At 40.6% G+C, this 23,022-nt stretch overlaps 1 protein-coding gene across 18 annotated transcripts in view; it reads right to left on the minus strand.

Annotated features, from left to right (window-relative positions):
• Positions 1 to 23,022, minus strand: part of APBB2 (amyloid beta precursor protein binding family B member 2) — a 168,000-nt gene that overhangs the window by 5,871 nt on the left and 139,107 nt on the right. For 16 of the 18 annotated variants that reach the window (XM_077782812.2, XM_085577819.1, XM_077782817.2 and 13 more), the window contains 3 exons: positions 2,211 to 2,325; positions 1,585 to 1,672; positions 438 to 521 (listed from right to left, as the gene is read on the minus strand). In XM_077782812.2, the coding sequence (XP_077638938.2) occupies positions 438 to 521; positions 1,585 to 1,672; positions 2,211 to 2,325 (287 nt within the window). The remainder of the gene's footprint in view (positions 1 to 437; positions 522 to 1,584; positions 1,673 to 2,210; positions 2,326 to 23,022) is intronic. The other 2 variants (XM_077782818.2, XM_085577823.1) reach the window with 1 other exon arrangement.

Consider the following 23,022-nt stretch of genomic DNA (forward strand, 5'->3'; position numbering starts at 1 on the left):
TAATCTCTACACAGTACTACAGAAAACAGATTGTTTTGTGTTCCTTATTAAAATTAATTTTATCTTGGAAGAAGGTATTGTGAAGTTGTATTTCTCCATCTGGAAGACCAAAGCAGGTGCCTCTGGCTTACAAAAAAACCTGTATAGCATCTTGTTTAGCTTTTGTACTGTTTCAGTTCTTTAGGGCCCTTCTCATTAGTAGCAGAGCTCATATTCAGAGAAAGCTGTAGAAAGAAACTCTGCCTTCTTGGCAGCTCCCAGAATACCCTGTTTGCAAAACACATGTTCATGTGATGCCCTGAATATTATATGTCTTTATGCCTGATTCATGTGACTGAAACAGAAGAGTTGCTACACTCCAAAAGTCATGCACTGGCAGCTGACAAGCCATTAGAATTTAAGCAAGGTAGTTTGGAATTCACTTAAGTGTTACATACCCACAGGTTTAGCTACAGGTAGCATGCCCAGGTACTGGACGTGAAACTTCTGTACTAGTTCTGTCTTTGGTGTTGGAAAATCTACTGCATGGGAACAAAAGTCAATTTCTATTAATCAGCATTCACAGCAGGAAAAAAACACTCTTATTTCATTAATAACATAAACCTGTTTACCCATTAATTGTACTCTGAAGGTATTACATCAATTTAAAGAAATTTTTATTCCTTCTAACAAGAACAAGCCTCAGTAATTTCTAAAGGAATTTTTGGTCTATGCTAAGAATAAAATCACATTATAATGTTGGCATATTAAAATGGAGAAAATAAAGATGAATGGGTCTCTGAGATGTATAAACCTAAGTTTCACTGCAACAGCTATGTAAAATCTGTAATCTGCTTTAATACCATCCTGAACAGTACACATTACACAGACCATTGCACAATCTGATGTATGGATTAGGAGTAAGATATTCAGTACAAACTGGTGGATCTAGAAGCAAATAGTTTGCTGTAAAAGTAATACAAAGTATATTTTTTCTCCTGGAATAGTTTCAAAACAGCAACTACTAAGATACGACAAATAACAGCACACAAAGGTAACTTCCTTCTACCATGCAGTGAAGTGTGCAACAGCTGGATGACAACCCACTTGGCACCCTTGCCTCAGAAGTTGCTAAAATAGATGCTGAAACCTAGGAGTACCCCTATGGCACTTCTGAATCCAAGTGAGTAACTGGAGTATATTCTGGTTTTAAGGAAGATTTGGCCAACTGGTGCAGTCTCAAGTCAGGAAGTATTTTGATTTGAAAAATACAATAATCTGAGTAGCCACAAATAAGTATGACTGTGTTTGAAACACTTTCATTTCAAAATAAAAGAGGAAATGCACAAGATGACATTACTGAGCAGGACTCTGTAACTGTCAATATAACCAAGAAAAATACATAAAGTAATAGAGGAACAGATTACAATCAGTCAGATACATTAATTACAGATTAATGATATAATAGATTTTATTACAGATACATCAGGAATACACCCCTGACCTCTCCACCCAGCATGCTCCATTTTTGTCAAAATCTGCATCAGAAACAAAACTTATCTAAAACAGGACCATCCTGAGGATACTAGCTGTAACACACAGTACCTTGCAGAGGAACATCAAGGGTGACATTCATCCTGTCTTGCAATGAGCTGCAAGCCATAGCTTTAGCATTTTTCCGTTCAGCCATAATCTGAAGACAGTAATAATACAGCATTAAAAAAATATGTAGTACAGTAGCAACTACAATCCTATTTCTGAAATCTGAAATAAGTTAGAGGGCACATGACTCAGCAGGTTATTATTTTTTAACATTTTTAACAGATAATGATTTTAATGGTTAGCAACTATTTTCCTCTATGTCCTGCAGGATAATACAACTGAATAACACAATTCAAACAAGGTCTGATGTATTTATGGAGTTTAACATCATTAATTGAACCTCTGTGTTCTTTTTCAATTTTGAACCTGCAGCTTCTTTATTTTTCAGGAAAGCCTTTGGCCTCTATACACAATTGTCAAATCAAAAGCACCTATCATCCTCCTCAAATCTAAATGCCCACTCTCCCATAATTCCCATCCATTTTCATCCTTTTCCTTAAAAATTCTCTACACTGTTTCTCATTGCCAATTATATAAATGAAACTAACACTGCATACAACTGCTGATTATATGTATAAGACTCAAGGACCTCTGAACAGACAAATGCAGCTGATTTTAAATCCACTTGCCTTTGAGCAGATTTCGTGTAAACTTGTAGCAATGGCTTTTGCAGGTGTGTCACATCGAAACACATGACATTTCAGAATTCTTGTGTCTTTGTCTCTTGCCACATAAGCAAAGTCTCTGTGTAAACAAGACAAATGGACACATTAGAAACATGCAAAACAAATTCGATGACATTAGAATCAGTAGCATTTCCAAAACTGCAAGTCCGACTTCAGCTTGTCTCAGCTCTCAAGGTATAAAATACATGCCTTCAACAAAGCAGGTCTACAAATACAGTAAACTGCTTACCCATGAAACATATATCTATATAATCCAAAATCTTAATCTATATAATAAAAAAGCTCATTATGGTTTCCTAACCATGCAACTTACTCAAGTTACAACCTGTAATTCCAAATGCAATTTTAAATAGCAGAATTTACTCAAATATGTTACTGAAGATGAAGTAGAGAATTACATATTAAGATAGAAACCTTATGCAGTTCTTGACTGCTAAAAAAACCCAAGAAACAACATACAACACCATAGTTAGAGAAAAATCGTATTTCAAACGACTGTGAGAAGTGTTTAAAATATGCAGATAGTAATTAGAGATCTGGTTGCATAAGGGAGATGTGAACCTGCTGAGCTTTGCTCACACTAATTGCCCTAAATTTCTGACCTTATTTTTTCAAAAGTTAAATAAAGCTGCCCTACAAAAGGGATTTTTGCACAGTACTGGCTAGTCAGCGCAGCACAGTATTGCTTTCTAGCATGGATGGAGGAAGTGCCACAACTAGGTTTATTTTTTCTCAGCCTGCTTAAGAGTTGGAGCTCTTCTGAAACAGTCACAGTGATACATACTGAGCCAGGAAGAAGTCTGGCTTTGCCCAGCTGCCATCCTTGCTATACCAGACTCTGCTGGTCTTGCACCTCTGCTTTTTCATGTCCTCCAAGCAACCACTGCTCATTCCTACTTTGTGATTCTCCAGCTACCTTCAGATTTCTCTGGGACTTTGCTCCAACCTCTTATGCCTGAAGTCTCTTTTCGGTGCCATTCTGCTTTACACATAAATAATTACCAGCAAAGCTCTCAGTGATGAAGAGATAGGAGGGATATTCCTAAGCTACAGACCTAGTATAAACTCAAGTATTTCTGTATATAAAAGTCTGTAAATATTCTGAGCAGAGTTTAATGTAGCATGGATAGCCAATTTTAAAATGAATTTTAAATGTTCCGTGAATTGAACACTGAAGCTATCCAGGGAGAATCAGACTGTGACAAATGGATTGCTGGTCATCCTGCTCTGTACAAGATACAGCCACTGTCCTGCAGTTAAGTACTGTGCCTGTATCTAATTGAGCTGCACATTTTGCTTTTCATGAGCCCTTGCAATATAAGGGCTGCTCAGTAACAGGTACAGGTGGTTGTTGTATGATGAATGATATTTAAAAAAATCCCAAGCCACACAAAACTATCAGTACATGAGATCTGAAAGCAATTCCACATGACTGAAGCATGCAGAAACACAGTGAAGCTGGAGGCCCCTGTCCATCTCGCTGCATCCGAGCCTGCAATGGCACACATTAGGGCACAGCAGGGGCAGGAGGCAGTGGGGCAGCACGTGGAATGTGCTGCCATCTGAACCCTTCCTGCATGGAGAATGCAGCCCATGGGCTGCATTGGCTGTCACTGGCTGCAGCACAGCCCTGCCAGCATGTGAGACACAGGCATCCTTTGGGACAGTGTTTTACCCAACTGATGGTGACCTGCAGGAAAAATCACCAAGCAATAATCCAGGAAGGTGCTGTCTATTACAGACAATGCCCCAAGGCTTCCTCCACAAGTCCTTTTGTCACAAGAGCTTTTTGGCATGTTGTTCATTTTTCTGTACTGCAAGATGCTGAGTTTCAGCTGGAATCTTGCTCCTGGAAAAAGACTGATGCTTTTGGCTCATCTGGACATGTGCCAAGCCTTGCTTTAGAATGGTTTCCTCCTTGCTTAATGCATCAAAAGCAGGCTGAAGACTGCTAGCTGGACTCCAAGAGAAGAGGGCATGGATCACCTGTAGCCCATGTAGCAGCTAAGGGGAAAAAACATGAAACAAGGTGCCATGTAAAAAACCTCATGGGACTGGTGGTGGGTGCTGGGAAGGAGCTGCCAGGACCACCTGGCCCACGCCTCAGTACTGCATGCAAGGCTTGTGTCCTGCCCCTCCAGCATGTGGTCCTGCAGCTTCTGTAAATATTTCTGCTTGTAATGGTATGCAGTCATAAACAAGGCCGTGTAACACAATTACAGAAGAAAATTACACACCAGCCAGTACATCAGTTTCAAGTACTGAGAGCTAATAAAACCCTGGTGGTGGTGTTGCAGACTCACACACCAGTGTTTTACTTTAAGTACCTGAACAGCTTGAACAAAGTAAATCAGCTAATCACATTCATGGATTGTGACTATAATAAAGCTTTAGATTATCAGGGCCTGCATCTACTGAGACAAAGTATGAAATGTGAATTCTTCTAAACCTGTGGTACCACATCACACTCAACCCTGCCAGCACCATCTGTTTCGAAATCATCAATCAAAATTAGCACACAAACCAGCCTTCCCCCTTCTGGCAGCACACAGACAGTACCCCTGATGCCATTAATTCATGGAAGTCACCTAGATGCTTGCAGGAGTGGCCCTACGTGGCAGCCCAGCAGCCAAGACCTGGAGATGGGGTACCAGCTGGTGGCAGCTGGCTCCTCCACTGCCAGCAGGAGCCTTGCTTCAGGAATTTCGAGGCACTCAGAGAACAGAGCTCCATGGTTTGTCTTGGAGAAGAAAGGTACAGCTTAGGATTTCAGAGCATCTGCTTCCTATAGCAACAATAAAACTTAGGAAAAGCTTTGTGTTTCTCCTACATTGGACCACAATGGAACAGCTTCTTTTTTGTCCAAAGCCTTGAATCCCAAGTAAGCCAGAAGACCAGACTCTGATTCTTCCTCCACTTCAGATCTTTTCTGGGTTGCTTCATCTATAAAGCTTCATTTGACTGCCGCTCACTTGAAGCTGATTAACATTTAAGTGAGATTTATGTGCCAAAGGCCCCTGGGATAATGAAGAAGTGCTGAGCAACGTGTTTGCAATAGAAAAATCTACAGAAAAGGGCAAATGCCTCCTCTTACCCTATCTTTACATTCTGCTAGGAAAAACAAGTGAAAAAATAAGTTTAAAAGCTATTACAAAGCCCACAGCTGCATAGAGAGCTAGCACAGGGTTAACATCACATCTCATCCAGCTGGATGAGTCTCTGTCTCCATAGAGTGTGTGTGCACATGAAATTGGTGGGATCTAAATGACAGCTCCTAGTAAAATTTAATTCCATGTCAGTGGGGAGAGCAGCAAGGTGTTTAGTGGGAGATTGGTGCTGCAAACAAAGCTGTATAGTCTTGAAATTTGAAGTGCAACACTTCAATTGGTAGAGGGTTATACAGAAGTACTGCAGAGAAGGTAATTTTAATTTTTTAAAAATCATTTACACACTACATCATCCACTAATAACTTTCCAGTTCTAGGAACTGGAATATGAATCAGTAATCAAGATAAAAGCTAGATAAACAACAAAAAAAAAAAGATAAGAATTTCTTTGTGTAAGAGTGGGTAAGACTGGTTCTGCTGAACAGTTAAAATTTATAGTAATTTATTTTGAAAGAATACAGAATTAGAGAAAGACATTTTAAAAAGCAATTTTGAGAGTTGAAAGGACAATGTAAGGTGCTAAGTAGAAGGGAATATAATTTCTATTTGCTCTTTTACTCTTTTTAATTGGCAAATGTCTACAGTCATTGACTAAACCTTAGATAATCATACCTATTTAACACCTGGCTAAGCATCACTTAGCTGCTCAACCTTGGATGAATATAATCACATTAAAAGCAATTTATGCTAATGCTGTCCTGTTTGAGTAGCAGTTATAACCATTTGCCACTATTAGGCTAAAGTCCTAGGAGGCATCTCAATTAAGTACAGCCTAAAAGAGTAGCACATCCTCCATTACCTTCCAACATTAAACTTATTTCTTCAAAAGACTGTAGAAAAATGTAGAATTGCATGAATCCTAACATTCTAGCCTTAAAGTATGAAATAAAATTTTTTACTCTTCTCAATAAAATTAAATTGCTGCTGTTTAAAACATCTACATTGCAATTATACACATGCAGGAAAATGAACATTTCTTTCCAGATTTATGTGTTACAAATTGTAACAAGAATCCTCTAATCACAAAATTATATGCTCTGGGTTTGTCTTAAAATTGATTGAAATTCATCCAGAATAGCCTACAGAAGATGATTTCTCTGTACTGGTGTATAACTTCTGTAACTGCAGGGTCAGAGAACGGGTATGCCAGGCTGTGAGATAACCATCTCCTGAGTCTGTAACTTTCAGGCTTGACTTTGCTTTCCTGGAAACAGCTCACTAGAGACTTATGAAAGCAGGAAACACAAAGGGGAGAGTAGCCACCTCTATAGCAGAGCAGGGTCAGAGCACCTGGCAGGGGGCTGCCACTCACTGTCAGCTTGAACGTCCATGGGAGCAGAGGAGGAGAAAAGGGGAGAAGGGAGAGAAGGCATGGGATAAAAGCAGGTAAATATAATGCCATCAAGACCATCCTGGGGAGGGGTTTTTCCATGACACACAAACATTCTAGTACCATGAATGGCAGAGAAGATGAGGTGCAAGAAACCCTGCAGTAATACGTATGTTAGAAATTACAGATCCTCTGGATTAACGTTTCAGGCTTTTTATCCAGACTTCTTATTCACATAGGAGAAAGGAGAATGGCTTATGGCTGAAATAGTGTTTGTGACTCTGTTCAGTTCACTTGTGTTTTTATTACGGTCACATCAAGGAATTTGCAAAGTTAGGGAGAAAAATCCAAAGGTAAGAAAACAATAACTAGATGAAACAAGCAGCATTTACAAATGCTGCAAAATCTGTTTGTAAAAGATTTACTGAGGACCTTTCAACTACCAGATACCAGACAGATACCAAGTGAAACCACTGCTTCCCTTCCACCTGGTCCAAATGAAACTCATAGCCCCTTCAGGTGAAGATATACCCAACCCTTTGGAATCAATCCTGGAGGAGGAGGAGGAAGAAAAATAACTATTCCCAAGAGTCTTCTCCTTCCCATTTCTGTTATACAGTAACCACGCGTACCCTTCTCTCCTCGGTGATGAGAGCTAAAAGTGATGTGGGAGAGAAAGAATTTTTCCTGTTTCTGACAGTTACTGGAAACCCTAAATACACATTAAAGCCTTCCATTTTTCTTCACTCCAAGCACTTCACCTCACAGAGCTCCTCCCCCTCTTTAGCTACTCTCCAGCCATAGCACACATGGCCACCATGATTTTTAGATCCAAGCAGTTAAAATGCCCTTCCCAAGAAGAGGGAGGGGGATTTTTCTTATTTCAGTTTTTACACAATTTGCAGCAAAACATCAGTTCTGCATTTTAATAAATTATCCTCAAATGGTCTGGCATTGACAGAGTGTAGCTTGTTTTTCTAATTCAAGCATCAAGTTTGTAGGGCAAATTATCTCCTGCTGAAAGGCTGTTTGCTTCATTCCTTGATAATGTCACTTGCTAACTCTGAAGGAGGAGCTATGGCTACTTTGTGTGATACTCAGAGGCTTTAATCTGGCAGCTCTAAAACTCACAGCCGCCGGTTTTTCTTTGATGTCTTATCAATGCCACAGTTCTGTGTGCTTCCAAAACTCCTTAAAGCCCTCTCAGAGCTGATGCGTCTGGTACAGCAGCTCAGCCCTTCAGAGCCCAGCACTTCCAAGCCTGAAAGCATTTGCATGACTTTCACTCCAATTTCCCTCCTGCAGCCTGATGCTTAGGCAGCTGCAAAAGCTGGTCCCCCAGATGGGCTTTCAGGGTCTCGGTGCTGCCTGCCACCTTCTCCCGTGCCCAGGGGACAGGAGCCCTGTCAGCCTCGCCACCACTGCCTCACTAGCTTGAAAGGTGGCTCTGAGATGTTACAAATCATCTCCCTCTCTACTACCAAGGGTTTTATTCTACTCCTGCAAAGGGCCACAGGTTTGCATCAAACGGAGTCACGTCAAAGTGCAGTTCTCCAGATCCACGAGCTCTGTTAGCACGGTGACAACAGTACAGGTTGTACAGGTTAAATGTTTGTTCCATGTTGGTCCTCCTTCCCAGCCTGACCTCACAATCACATGGCCAAAGCACCACCATCGTGGCAAGGAGGACAATGTCACATGTGCCATGGTCACCACCAAGGGGGTGCCCTGGGAACTGAGCTCCTGTGGGTCTGGCAGCCCAAGGAGACACAGATGACTGTGTATTACATCTAGCTGGGGCCGGGGGTCACACAGGGCTTACAGCTGCTCACCAACTGCTACACAGGCATGGCAGACTAAAAAGTCAATCAGTAGCTTTGACCTCTGCTTGTCTTATAGATGCATTTAAGAAAAGGCAGAACTTCTGGGACAGATCGTATGAAAAATCACTGGCCACTGACTTGGTCAACACAAATTTTTCAGAGTGTTATGTTGGTATTTTCCTTAACTACTTCACAATATTTTTGAAATGTGCATGGCCAGGGGGCTGCCTTCCTACCCTTGTGCACACACAGAGAAAAGGCACACAAATTAGGTAGTTTTCCAAGGCCATTATAGTTGCTGCTTCTCCCTGGAAGCATTGTAAAGTGGTAGTTTAACTCTTCAGGATGGCCAGCATGATGAATCCTGAATGTCCTTTAAGTAAATGAATCTGTTATTATGCCTGTGAACCTCTGAACAGCCTCTTTTCAGCAGATCCTGTAAATTTGACTTTGACAAATAATTAGTATTTAGATATTTTTGACAATGCTTCTGTCTTCTAGCTCTAATTGGAAGATCTAATGGGCTTTTGTTTAAAAGGAATATTTAAAGATTTAATAAAGAAATGCATCAAGTTGAGACGCTCAAAGCTCTGTTACACATTTAACTGGAGACAGAAGACTACACCAGAATAGTTAATCTCTCCAGTGTGACTTGTTTTATAAGCAAGGCTTCCTAGTTCTCCTTTGTTCTTTATTATTCAGACAGAGAACACAGCAGTTGTGCACAGACATTACACACGAATCTGCTTGAAGCACACTTTTGCCAGTGCTAGGCTGGAAGGATCATCACTCTCCACATGCATGAAACCTACATTAGACTGCAAAACCATAATCAAGAAAGTTCAAATATTTCCCTAGGCCAACACTGCCTGAAGAATTAATTAAAAAAATGTCAGGCCTGGAAACCATTCTCATTACATTCCACAAAGCAAACACAAAGAATAGTCTGCACCTCTAAACCACATTCCTTCCACCCAGTCCCACTTTCAAGTTTTTGCAATTTAGAAGAGCAAATAAACCCCAAATCTCATCTGAGGCATGCAATTCTATTGCTAAGAGCCTTTGGAGTGGCTGCAGCCCTTGTGCTGCAAAGCACCTGACTACAATGCCTTAGTGTCTGTGCTCCCATGAAACAGGAAGCATTGTAGAGAATGCCAAACGATCCCTTTGTACATCCAAACAAATAAAAAGTACTGGGGACAACTTTTCTTCAAACTTAAAGTACAAGCAAGCAATCCAGATGGACCCAAAACAAATACCAAAATATAAAATAAATGTTTACTTTTTCAAATCTTGCTAAACCTAGCTCTGAAAACCCCTGCTCTCAGTACCATGTTTCCTTAATCTTTTAAATAAAAGCTGTGATTTTAACACTACTGTTTTGTGTTTCAGATTCCAGAAAACATCATCATCTGAATTTAATCCCAAGACCTGAAGCAAATACTGAAATCCACTGCACTGCATGATTTTAAACTGTTCTGTTATCTGAGGGTTTAGGGCCTGAGGAAAAAAAAACCCCAAAACAACCAACAGCCAGTATAAATTGGACAATTCTGTTAACAGCAAATTGAAAAGGCGACAGATATGAATTTACTCACTTAAGTTGAGCTTCTGCTCACTGATACAAGCAAACCAATACAACATTTTTCAGTGTATGCCAGAAGGATAAACACAAAAAAGGAAAAATGAAAATAATTTACCTCTCTCTGAATCCAGGGAAGCATGAAGAAACAGAAAGAGCAAGTTAGGAAGCATTCAAGCAGACAGAGCTCCAGCATATGATAAGACAGGGTAGCTGAAAAGTGCTGTACATTTAACATACACTGTTTGTTTGTAGCACAGCATATCTAAGCATACACCCACTATTTCCTCTCAACACCTTTTTTTCATTGAATATTGTTGCTCTGAAGTTTGTATTTTTGGAAACATGCAATGAAGCCAACAGGCATCAGCTGAATTCAGTGAGGCAGTGCAGACATATCAAGGGTGGGAGGTAATACAGCTTAAAATACCACACACAAGTCTGGGAAGCAGTATGCAGAAAGTATAAATAGACACAGAAAGTGCATGAACCTTCCTTCTTCCAAAATAATACTTTCTACAGCAGACACTGACAAAAGAAAGAAGAATAATTCTTCAGGTTGTTCAAACCTTACATTGTTTAAGCTCAAAGAGAAGAAATATCATCATCAGTTTTTTAAATGCCTCTCCCAAAAGCTCATACCTCAAGGTCATTTGGGGTTTTCTGAAAGTTGCACCCTGAAGAAGTGACAGCCTAGGGAACAACCTTCCACGAGCACTGAACTGAAGCCAGGATGTATAAAATCACCACACACCTTCATTTCTAACACACTTCAGCAGCCACAAACTTTTGGTGTGACTTGACCACCATCCCATTCCCACAGGCAAAGGCAGAGAGGAGAGGCACAAGTTTCCCTGGCTGTGGCTGCCCTCCTGCCCCCTCCCGCAGACCTGCTCTGCCTGCCTCCTGCCCTGGAGCCTGGAGGAGGCTCCCTGCACCTACCACAGCCTGCTGCCTTCCAGGTCATGCAGCCACCACAAAAGCCAGCAGGGTGAGCTGCCAGGGACACGTGTGCTCCTGGAGCTTGTCCTGTGAAGAAAGCACAGTTCCCTGGGATGTTACCACAGAGGGTTGGCTGGACTGGAGAAGGATGCGGGCTGCATGATTCTTTGCACCTCTCCTTAAACACTGGATGTCACTCTGTGCAAGGCACAGTGTCTCTACAGGGATAATGGCCATTCTCAGAAGAGAGCTACTTAGTCCTGCTCTCCTACTCCTGCCTCCTGCATGCATCTCACAACTTCCCTTTTTTAAAAAGGGCTTAACTCTAGTGAGCATCTGAGCATGGTTCATACACTGTGTGCAAAAATGTGGGACCCTACATCATTCAAGCTTGTAACTGACTCTCGGGAAAAAAAAAAAAAAAAAAAAGAAGTGGAATGGAAAAATCATTATGTAACAAGTAATAAGGCTAGGATTAAAGACAGAGCACACTGAAGAGAAGGGATCCAATTCCCATTATACATATCATGTCAGCAAGCTTGCAGCAATTGATTTGTTGCTTAGAAATGGCTTAGTGAATAGATTGGGAATAAACATAAGTTTTCTAAGGCAGGTTTTAGCTAAACATGTATATGGTTCCCTAATGAATCCATCTGAAATGGATGTGTATGCATGCAACTAGAAATATAATTTTTTCTCATGCTGAGATGAAACTTCTCCTGTCACAATTTGTACTTGCTGCCCCTTGTAATAGTCTCTATGTAGCTCCTTGTGACAAACAGGAATTCACTGCAACAAACTCTCCATGGACACGTCAGAGCTCCATCACAGGAGGCTGACAGGATGCTAGACTATTTCACTTAGGCTCCCCTTCCCATAAATGGCTGGATCAAATGTTTTTTTCACATTCCTTCCAATCTGTGCTGTTCTATTATTCTAAGAAAGCAGTCAACTTGGGAAAATTATCTATATTTACAAATGTAATGGACTTTCCCAGAAATTTTACAACAGAAGCATGAAACTTAGTTTCACTGTAAAGAAGAAACACATGGTGCTCTGCTCCACTCCTGTCATACACTGAACTGGGAGTCTCAATATTGCAAATATTGGAAGCCTTTCAAACCTAAACACTGTTGACACTGTATGTCAATGCCAATATGAAAATCAGAATTGAAAAAGTAGTATCACTTTCACTTTCTGAGAAAACACAGTGTTTCTAAGTAGTATGAGAAGTAAAACATACATTATTTTTCTTTGTCCATTAATCACTGATTTTATATGAAGTAGACAAACAGAGATTTCCATCTCCCAGAAAAAAACATTATACTGGAGAAATTGTCCTGTAACTTAACATACTGGGGGGGAGGAAAGGAAAAGAAGTCTTAGAGACACAAAACATGACCTGCTGGAGCAAACTCTGAAAAGGAGATCTGTTAATTCCCCAATTGTTATGCAAGATACAACTGGACAGAACAATAACCACTGCAGCTGCCAGCCCAGAGAAAAGAACACTGAAGGAAATTCAGGAAGGTGAGAGAAAAACAAGCAGTTGAGCTGCTGGACTTCCTCAGGCATCCAGAAATGAGTGGGGCTCTGGCTGCCGTGGCATGCATATGAATCAGGGGAGGCTACCTCCTGTTTCTAATCAGTTAAGTACAGCTTTGCAATTAACCCAACAACTTCTCATGGAGTGTCTTGTAATTAATTAATTATTTTCATACAAAAGACTATTTGCCTATATTTTCTTTACATTCTAGTAGCTCAAATATGGTTAAATAATTTACCTTTAAACTTAAAGAAACAAATTTTTAAAAAAACCGCCCCAAGGCTAAAAAGTAGATAGGGAAAGTTTCAGTTCAAGTGGCAGATTCTGGTGACTGCTCTAAGTGCCAGAAATGCTGCAAGAGCAGCTGTACATGTGCTTTGGAGTGGTACCCTACATATCCTTTTCCAAACTGAGTTTAAACGGGTCAAGCCAGAGCCTGCCAATAACCTTGGAAGACAATCCCCAGAAAATTGTGTCAGGGCTGCTACACAGATTTGAGATTAATTTCTGAGGGGAAAAGGCCAAGACCAAGAAAAACAGCCTGTAGAGGTGTGAGAAAGGACCTTCCTCCTGGAGCAAACCCTGAGAGGACATCGCCTTCCAGGGAAGTGGTAACAGTCTCTTCCCTCCCCATCACTTCTGCCAGGCTCATTTATTCCAGGTTGTTTTCTGATTAGCGCCTTTAGGGACAGAGAATTGCAATACTGGAAGGGCACCTGCCTCTCTGATCCCTGCTGTCCTCCAGAGTCCCCAAGCCCAGGGAGGCAGTGGAGGCAAGAGACTTGTAGAGCACTGTAAGTGATGGGGCACTGCTTGAGTACAAGACCATTCCTTCTTTCAGTGCCACGTTTTGTACATCAGTGACTGATGCAAACTGTATCCTGGGGGCTGACACTGATGTGCAATGCTCACCCCACAAGTGAAAGGGTGATGGAGATTTCACTGAGAGGTGGATGAACACCCTTTGACATGATGCTCATGAGGCTCTATTTGCACTTCTGCATGCAAGTTTGGGCTCGCCAATCCATGGAGAGTGACAAACTGGAGTGAGCTCAGCCATGGGCAACCAAGGCTTGCCATGCTTGCTTAGCTTGGAGATAAGGTGGGCTTGTTTAGCCTGGGGACGATGTAATGGGAGAGGATCTAATTAATGTCTCCCACTTGCTCATGGGAGGGTTTAAAAATAAAGCAAACCCAAGTTTCTTTGCCAAGAGAGTAGGTAAACCCAGAGATGTATACTCTAAGAGGCTGTGCACTCTGTTCTTGAAGTAAATATCAACCTGAAGTGGCTCTGAGGTAATCCTGAACCCTGCCCAGGCTTGGGCAGGAGGCTGGTCTAGCTGACCCATTGCAGTCCGTTCCCGGGCACCTTTTTTCCTCTGATTCTGTAACAGAAACACCTCAGAGCACAGATCTGAGATGTCTGTACTGATGGACATGGTGATGCTGTGTTTATGCAGGTGACCAACCTATGTGACTGTCTCAAGAGGGAAGAACAACGATGGCAGGGATGAAACAACATGAGGCTCAGCAGCTCAGGTGCCCCACACATCCAACTCTGTGGCTGGGACAGCATGAGCTGTCCTGGACTCCAAACACTCCACAGTTGCTACTGCTGTGTTTTCTGCTTCAACAAGGGCCACTGTAAGACTACAATGGGATGGAGAGCAAATCACACCGAGACACCTGACAGGTTTTGGTTTTGTCACCTCCAAAAAGGTATTTAAGGATCAAGGTGATGTTCTCATGCTTGGATGATGTTCTAGTGTGGCACTGCACTGCACAAAAGCCTGGGAGAGTGTTAGGGGTTTAATATCCTGTACCTGGCAGAGGTCTACAGCCCAATCATTTATGTGACTGATGCACTCAGCTAACTTTGTGAAGACATTGGTAACACTTCACACCTCTTCATTCCTGTAGCTTTCCCTGGAGTCTGGCATGCTGCAACTCCCTCTTTTTTAAGCAGATCAGAAAAAAAAAAAGGCTATCATGTTAACTATATCACAAAGAACTACAAAGGTCTGCCCTGCAACTTCTATGGTCCTTCAACATTTTCACATGGGACTACACACACCAGCAGCAGCCCTGACCATCTCTCTTCCTAAGACATAGCAACCAATTGAAATGTCTTTGCTGTCAATTACTGTAGTGTTTTAATGGAGTAAAACATATTTAACTTGATTAAAAATTACAGTCCATTGCATGAGTCTTTCATCTTTATTTACAGTGACAAGTATTTGCCTGAGCACATCCTCTGAGGCACAGAAGAGGGCCTATTCTGGTTCTTTCATTTGTAATTACAAAGTCTACTAGAACTTAATGCAACAAAATCCCTAGGTAAAATGCAATTACACCTCAACAACACAACATGAAAAAATAAAGGAAACAGCCATCATTTCTGTGCATTTGAAACCCTCCTGTTGCTTAGAGAATGATTATGCCTTTCACTTTTGTGTGCTATAAGAGAAATAGTTTTTTTTAATGAAAGGAAAATAGCTGTGGTTTATAATTTTTGTAAGGGTTTGGTAGCTTATTAGCAGGGTTTTTTTGTTTATTTTGTTTTGTTTGTTTGTGTGGGGGTTTTTGCCTTTTTTATTTTTTTGTTTGTTTTTTTTGTCTGTTTGGTTTTGGTTTGTTTTTTTTTTTTTTTTTTTTTAAAGTAGTCCTTAAGCCTTTTGTCTCCTAACAAGTACTGAAAGTGCAGACTATTCCAGCAGACTGGTCTTGAGTTTCTGGGTCCCTGCCACCACCAGAATGGAGGCCGAGTAGAATTACAACTAATGCTTTCTGCATGAATCCCCTGTTCATCGTGGGCCAGATTGTGCCATCAATTTTTTAAGCAATTCTCCACTGGTAGCAAAGAAGAGTTCTGCTTAAAAATTGATGGCTTGATCTAGCATTCTGTTGCTAATTATACATTATGAAGCCTACTATAACCAAATCAGATTCTATTTTTAAAATAATAAAAAAAAAATAGGCACCCTGACAAATCCATGTTTTGTAAAGACTAAATTTTATTCTTAAAACCAGAAGAATTTGGTTTTGAGTACAGACTTTCTGAATCAGTAAGCCCCACTTACTGGGGCTTTTGGTATTTTGTCAGGTATCAATGTGACATCTAGGACCCAAACTATGAAAGTTTCACAGTTTGGTATCTGACATCACATTGGTATCTGACAGCCAAGCTTGGTTCCTTGTTATTCTTAAGTCCTCTCCATAAATAAGCAACCTCAGGTCATTTTGTCATTCCTTCAGGGTTTCCCTCATCTGCACACACTCAGTGACTGAAAACCTGAGATTAAAGAGTGGGTGCACTTAGAGCCCCCTGAAGTACATGGCCACCTCAGGTGCCTCCTCCCTGATGTAAACCAGAGACATCTTCCATAATGCACTGCAGACCATTTCCCTCTCATGAGGACATGCTGGCTTGTTAGGGAAAACAAACACATTTCTGGAAGCATGAAAAGAATGCTGAACAGCAGGCCACCTTCCCCCAAATCCTTAGAGCACCATTTAAAATTTATTTATTTATTAAGGTTTATTAAACAATTACTAAGTTAAGCCATAAAAGTATTTCCAATTTAGGAAAATTTTTAAAACATATAAAGAAGATTTTAATATCACATCAACATCCAAATACTACCAAAAAAAAAAAAAAAAGGTTATGTTGTTTCATTTGGCAGACACCGAAAAAAGTTCTGGGACATGCCAGTTATCTTCTAATAGGTGGAAATGAAACATAACAATTCTTACTGACTTGATATCCCTGATTTAGAACTGTTAAATTTCACAGTTGACCTATATTAACTTTATCAGGAGACTAAGGATATCACAGCAAATTTAAGCTTTACAATGCAGTTGAATTAATACTAGCACTCTAATATCAACTCTATCAGAACTTTGTCCACTGTTTCACTTCATATCATGAAATACAGGAAAATGTGAGTGATTAATCAGCCTTACTGAATTCCCAACATACTACAACAATACAAGAAATAACAGAGCTTCAATACACACCTTGAATATCTAAAATACTAATTCAAATGGTTTGTTCTCCATCTGTATTACAACAGATCTAAGTTTAAAATTTCTTAATAGAAAGGGTTTATGTATATACACCCCCTTGTTGTCAAAGGGAAAAGTAACCTGCACTTAAAGTAAGAGAAACTAAAACTTAAAAAAAACCCCACTTAAAAATTATAAGTGGTATTATATAAGAAAACCCCACTATCTTTCCCTTTTTCTCTTTTAAATTCTTATGAACATAAATAGGCCACTTTTTACTGAGAAATGCTCCAGGGCTAAATAATGTTCTTTTCCTCACTCACAAGTCGCTATAATTACATTAACAACAAAGCAACAGCTACAAGAACATAATTAAAGCCATAGTTTTAAAAGATGGAACAGATAATGTACTCCCCTCACAGACTCAGCGATCCTTTAAGAAAGCAAAAATTACTGCACAGAACAGGGAGAGCAATGAGCTTCCAAAACATTCAAGAAACATAACAGAAGACTGAAGCTGCTGAGTTTAAAGAAAAAGATAAATGTGATTGCCTCCCTTCCTTCCCCACGTACGCAGCATAATAAGGATTCAAAGCTATATATCAATTAACAAATCAATGAAATTTCTCCTGCTGCAATTTCTTTATAAATTCAGATAGGATTAAGCAAGCACAGAGACCTCAAGGTAATAGATTACATTTAATCATGAAGTTTCCTCTTCTGTCAAAAGAGCTGTTAACCATTTCACTTCAACTAAATATATTTAACATGCATGTATTCCCACATACAGTGCAATACTTTTGCCATTAAACATGTTCACATCTTCTGAAGATTTACACAGATTGTTCAATCTTCATTGTCAATTATGGGCTGAAAAAAAGAAAGCCCAGACTGTCTAGCTAGAAGTTAGCTGGGAATTAGACATAAATAATTATACAGGTGGTGTATGCTGAGAGCAAAAACACACAGAGCTTTCTTCACTGTAGCTGTTCTTAACTACAGCATCTTTTCATGTATTAACATGGCATTACCAGGAAAAACAAAGTATGATCAGCCTCTACAGAATCAGGCTGGTCAGTATGCAGCCAGTAACCACAGTCAGTTTAGGAGCATGTAATTCTGAGCTGAACACAGTCCTCCAAACCTATTAATCATCAGGATCCATAGTTAGCTTACTGCTCAAATGAGCAACATCTGAAGGGATAAAGGAGAGGAGAACAGTATCAAATACTTACCACTCTGCACACAGTCCAGCATTTCTGCTACAGTGCTCTCCTGAAGGTTGTTAAGTGTCAGCTCTTGGAGAAAAGAAATCTGACTTGCCTTTGTCACACTAGGAGCTGTAATTTGCCTTGCAGGCACCACACAGTAGCTTTAGACTAACAGACCATAGCTTTGAAAATACAGCTCAAGACAAAGGCTACACTAATGCAAAACTGTTGTCTGGGGGGTGGAAGGGGGAAGGGTTGAGGTTATTTTCCTCGTCACTTTTTAAGTTTCTTACCTTTTTGTTGCAGCTAACAGGAATTAAATGCCAAGCACGTCATACGAAACACCCAAGTCAGTCCCCATCTCCGTTAGTGTGTACCTAGGCATCCCACGGTGCCGCGCGTACTCGCACTTCAGCGACGGGGCCAAATATCCCTGAGAACAGCAGCTCATTCATTTTGCATCGAACTGAAGCACAACATGCCAGCTCCCACTCTCCCCACGGACTGTGCATGCTTGTGTCTGCTGGATCCAGCTGCGAGTGAGTGGGTGCTTCTCCCTGGCTCCATCAGGGGTGTGTCCTTTCCTCCCTTCCCATCCTTCTGCCCCTTGCGCGCTCCCTGCGCTCTGACCCGCAGCAGGTCTCTCCTCGCTGCTATGCATTGTGTTTCTAGCCAGTAAACTTCAAAGACTAATCTTTTGTGACAAAGATCTTTTTCTTTTGGGGAAAGCTGAAGTGCACAGGGAGTCTTGCCTCTCTCAATTTTCCAAAACCTCTGCAAAGCATTCACAACGTAGCCCTGTACTGAATGCAACTGAGACAGAAAGTCTCCTTAAAAAGGCAACAAGATTTACAGCTAAATCCAAAAATTCAGACACAAGTAACAACTACATTTACTTCAATGAAATTACATCTGCTTATGCTGGAAGTGAGATTTATCCTTGAGCTGTAAAAACAAACACAAAAATAATTTGATTTTCCAGAACGCACACACGCCGTAATAGTAAATCCAATTTAGACGTGTTCCTTGCACTCAAGGTAAGGTTCCTGGAGCACCAGTTTTTATCAAAAATCCCCATCAAGTGCGCTCAATCAGCAACAAAGAGCTGCTTCTGGCAGAGACTGCACTTAAAACATATCAGCCCATTCCAGGTTATTCAGCTTTCACAGCTACCTGCATCATTGCACATCACTTCTCCTCGGTGCATGGAGAAGACTGGGGCAAGGCAAACTCTGACCAAGGAACAACCCCAAGTTTGCAAGGACATGGGTCACTACCCTGCAAGTCACTCTTATTCATCCAGGGGAATTTCTCCTTCAAATGTGCCAGCAGAGCTATCTGTGGGATCATGCCTGTCATCTCCCAGGAAAATCAGCCAACATGAAAATGCCCACCAACAACCCTCTAAATTACTTGAACCCAGTGTGAGTGAAAGTTGAGCAAGGAACATGACCATGGATATTTCCACCAGCAGAGCTGAGAGGGTGAAAAGCAGTTAAGGACAATTTTCTGGCAATCACTTCTTTCAGCCACACAGATGCATAAGGAGCAGGATGGTTTTTTTCTCCACCTAAATATACCCTGTGAGTCTAGTGGGATGGATTCCTTCCTTCCTTTCCTCCAGCTTATCATCAATAAGGTTTGGCAGAACCAGTTATGCTCAAGCAACAACCTGTGCCATCCCAAAAGCTTTCCACTGATTTCCAGGGAGTAACAGGAGGGAATTTAATAAACAAATCTGTTGATGCTGCCTAAGCTCCTCCTTGGATGTGCTGAATGCCCAGTGCTAAGAAGAATTCAAAGCCATGTAATAATTTTTGCACTATTCAAGTAATTTCTCAAAAGTCTTGACACAAGTGTGGAATTGATTTGTGGGGAAAGAAATGGGCATTTTATGGACAAACAAAATGGCACCTGAAACTGGTTAATGGGGTAAAATATAAACACAATACACTTACAATCTAGGTTCCAATATGCATTCCATGTAATTTCTTTACATTTGAAAATGATGACACAATTGATTTGATAACTATTAACTATTACAACAACCCTCTTCATTGCTGTTGTCCTCATTTAGTCTTGGTAAGGAGAATACAAGAGGGTATGGTAGCCTTCCAGCTGGCCAAACAACAGCACTCATGAGAACAATGAGTCAGACTTTTACTTGGAAGGCTTCTAAGGAGAGAAGCCAGATTTTGCCATTTTAATATGCTGGAAGTGTTTGTGGGAGAGAACTGTTCTTCTTTGATCATCCTTCAGTCCGAAGGGAGAAAAAGAGATTCAGCAAAACTTTATAAACCTGTAAAAGAAGTATAATTAAAACTAAATCTCAGTTTTCAAGTTATTAGTTAGCTTTTCAAAAAGTGAACTGGAGTTAAATTCTAATCCTGTGTTGGTTTTGATATTTTGTTAAATGCCACACAAACTGCCTGTGCACCTGTCAGTATTGATATGGCTAGATATAAGTATGTTTCAATGAATAACTTGCCCTGCTTTCAGCATTTCACCTTCCCTTGCCCCACACCCTCTGTTCCTCCAAGTTTGTTACTTCTAGTTGATACATAAGAAAAGGGCAACAGATTTACCTCTGCCACCAGATATAGGAATATCTCCCAGGGCTTGACCAGCAGGCAATTTCTGAAAATGAAAAACAATCTGAGACAAATCTCTTCCCATTAGTGCACAAACAGTCTGTTTAATAACTACAACTGTGTTGCTGTGGCAAAACTTAGCCTTACCAATTCTCAATCACACATAAAAATGTGAATTCAAACATGAATTAAAAATTTTAGTTTTAGGCTTCAGGGTAATGGCAGTGGCATCTGGTTTCTGATTTCTCCCAGTTTACTTGGACAAATTTTACTCTGAAAATGAAAGGTGAAGCTCACACAGAAGTCTTCTTTCATTAACTATATTGTAAAGAATAATCATCAATAAGCTTTGAGACCAGTCCTGGAAGTCACAGAACTCCCCACCAGATGCCAAGTTTGGCAACAAGATCTCCCTAGCAACAACTGCTACCAAAAACATAGTGGAAAGATTTCCAGCACAATCACCACACTGAGTCCCATTTCTCACTGCCAGCCAGGCACTGCGAACTTACAGCCAAATCCCTTGGCAGGAAGGATCTTTGTAATGCAATTTACCTGCAGGCTGCAAAATAAGCTTACAGCAAGTAACAGGTCAAATTTACACTGACAAAAACATCACCAGCAGCCAGCCCTGCCAAGGTCAAAACAGCCCAGGAGAGTCTCAGCTCATGAAGAGCTGAGAAATTCAAGTCCTGCACTACCAAAAGTGCCAAATCAAGGTAGAAGGGGTGTTTTGGGGCATGCCTGGTGTACAAATGACACCTGTGTTGTTCTAGGCTCTCCTAGCTATCCTGTGCTGCCCTCCCATGGGTCCACAGCTGGGGTCTGTTTCCCAGGCTGCTGTGTTCCTCACTGGGGATGAGGTTCAGCCAAGCTCACAATGAGGAAATGGGTATTTAAAGCATCTGGGTACATCTCTGTGCACTTGGTAGCGATAATGTGCCCAATTCTTTGGTGAAACTGCCAGTGAACAGCAGGGGCACCTAGGTAAATTAAATTAACTTATCCTCTAGACACAGGTGGGATCATGTTCTCCCTAAACTGATCAAATATTCCCATTGCATGGCCAGAATCTGTATCTCAGAGTGAAATACCAAGTGCCCCATCACATACAGCCCATGTAATTCTAACAGACCTATAGATGGGCTGAAGAAACAAAAACACTATCAGCATCTGAGAACCTCATACTCATCCTAAGCATGTGGCAAGGACTGGATTCAAGGGTTTCACATACACAAAATTTTGAGGAAAAAAAAAAAATGAGTTTATGAGTATGCAACTTGGATTCAGGTTGCAGTTTGCTTCAGTCTGAGCAAAAGGAAAATTATATTATAGCAACATATTCATACCGTGAGGCCAAGAGTGTATTTTAGTCAGTCCTAGCAGCTGCACTCACACTGCTGGCTCACAGCTGTACCCTTGCAGTCCTACACTTGGGGTAAAAGCTGAAGCAGGTTTGCATCCCAGCTCATGCTACTGCAGAACTCAAAAGCTCCACTTCTGCCCCACAGGAAGAGAAACCCCCAACTAGCCCTGCCTTTTGCTATTCTGAAGCATCTGTCCTATCCCTGACACAAAACATTTTGGCACTTCCAAGAAACAAGAAAATTGTCCCTTTTGCAAACCTCAGAGCACTACAATAGTCATTAGTCTTTAACAAATTAGAAACTTAAAACCTCCCCTCATCGTGAACATCTACTTACATCACAAACTGTCACACAGTAAAAGCAGTGCCAATCTTCTAAGTTATCTGAAATTTCCTGTTATTTTTGAAAAGAGGAGAAAAGGTGAGAGGCAAATGAGAAAACATTTCAGAAGGTTGAAATCCTGGATTCAGGCAGGTATATGTGAATCTCCATACACATCACACAATGAATTTCCAAAATCCATGGATAGAGGAAGAAAATTTTAAATACTACCTTGAATCCTAAACATTCCAAAGTGACAAAATGAATATAACATTTGTGAATGCCTGAGTTGGCAAAACTCTAGAAGAGCTTTGTCTTTTTTACATTAAGGCCCCTGAAGCCATGTATGTACTCCATAAATGAACAGAGGGCAAGAATAATTGCTCAGTTTGCTTGTCTAATCCACCTCATTATGTTTCTGATGGTGGTTGAGCAAAAGCAGAGATGAAAAGCTAATAATAATTAATTAAATAAATACACACAAATGTCTTCCAAATAGAAAAAAAAATTGGAATCTTTCTTAGTAATTTATTTTCTCTTGGGTGTGGGAACTATCAATCTTAAGCACGTATCTACATTGTTGGAGATACATATATGAAGTTTTTTTAGTTTCTTCAAACACTGCAAAAAAGGAACAGGCAGAAAATAAACTTTTTAATTGATGAAGAAGGACTCACGAAACACAACTGCAAAGCAAATGCAATTCAATTTACCCTTAGCAAACTGAACTACACCTGTGATAGCTTTCCAAAGGAAGGACATTCACTGCTCTAAGTTTGTCTGCCACAAGGACCCAGGCAGGCCCTTCCAATCTGAGCTACTAAAAAATAATTCTGTAAATAATCTACAGTACTCTTTCTGCATCTTGTT

This window comes from Lonchura striata, chromosome 4 (genome assembly GCF_050655825.1).
Source record: "Lonchura striata isolate lonStrDom1 chromosome 4, ASM5065582v1, whole genome shotgun sequence".
Taxonomy (NCBI): domain Eukaryota; kingdom Metazoa; phylum Chordata; class Aves; order Passeriformes; family Estrildidae; genus Lonchura; species Lonchura striata.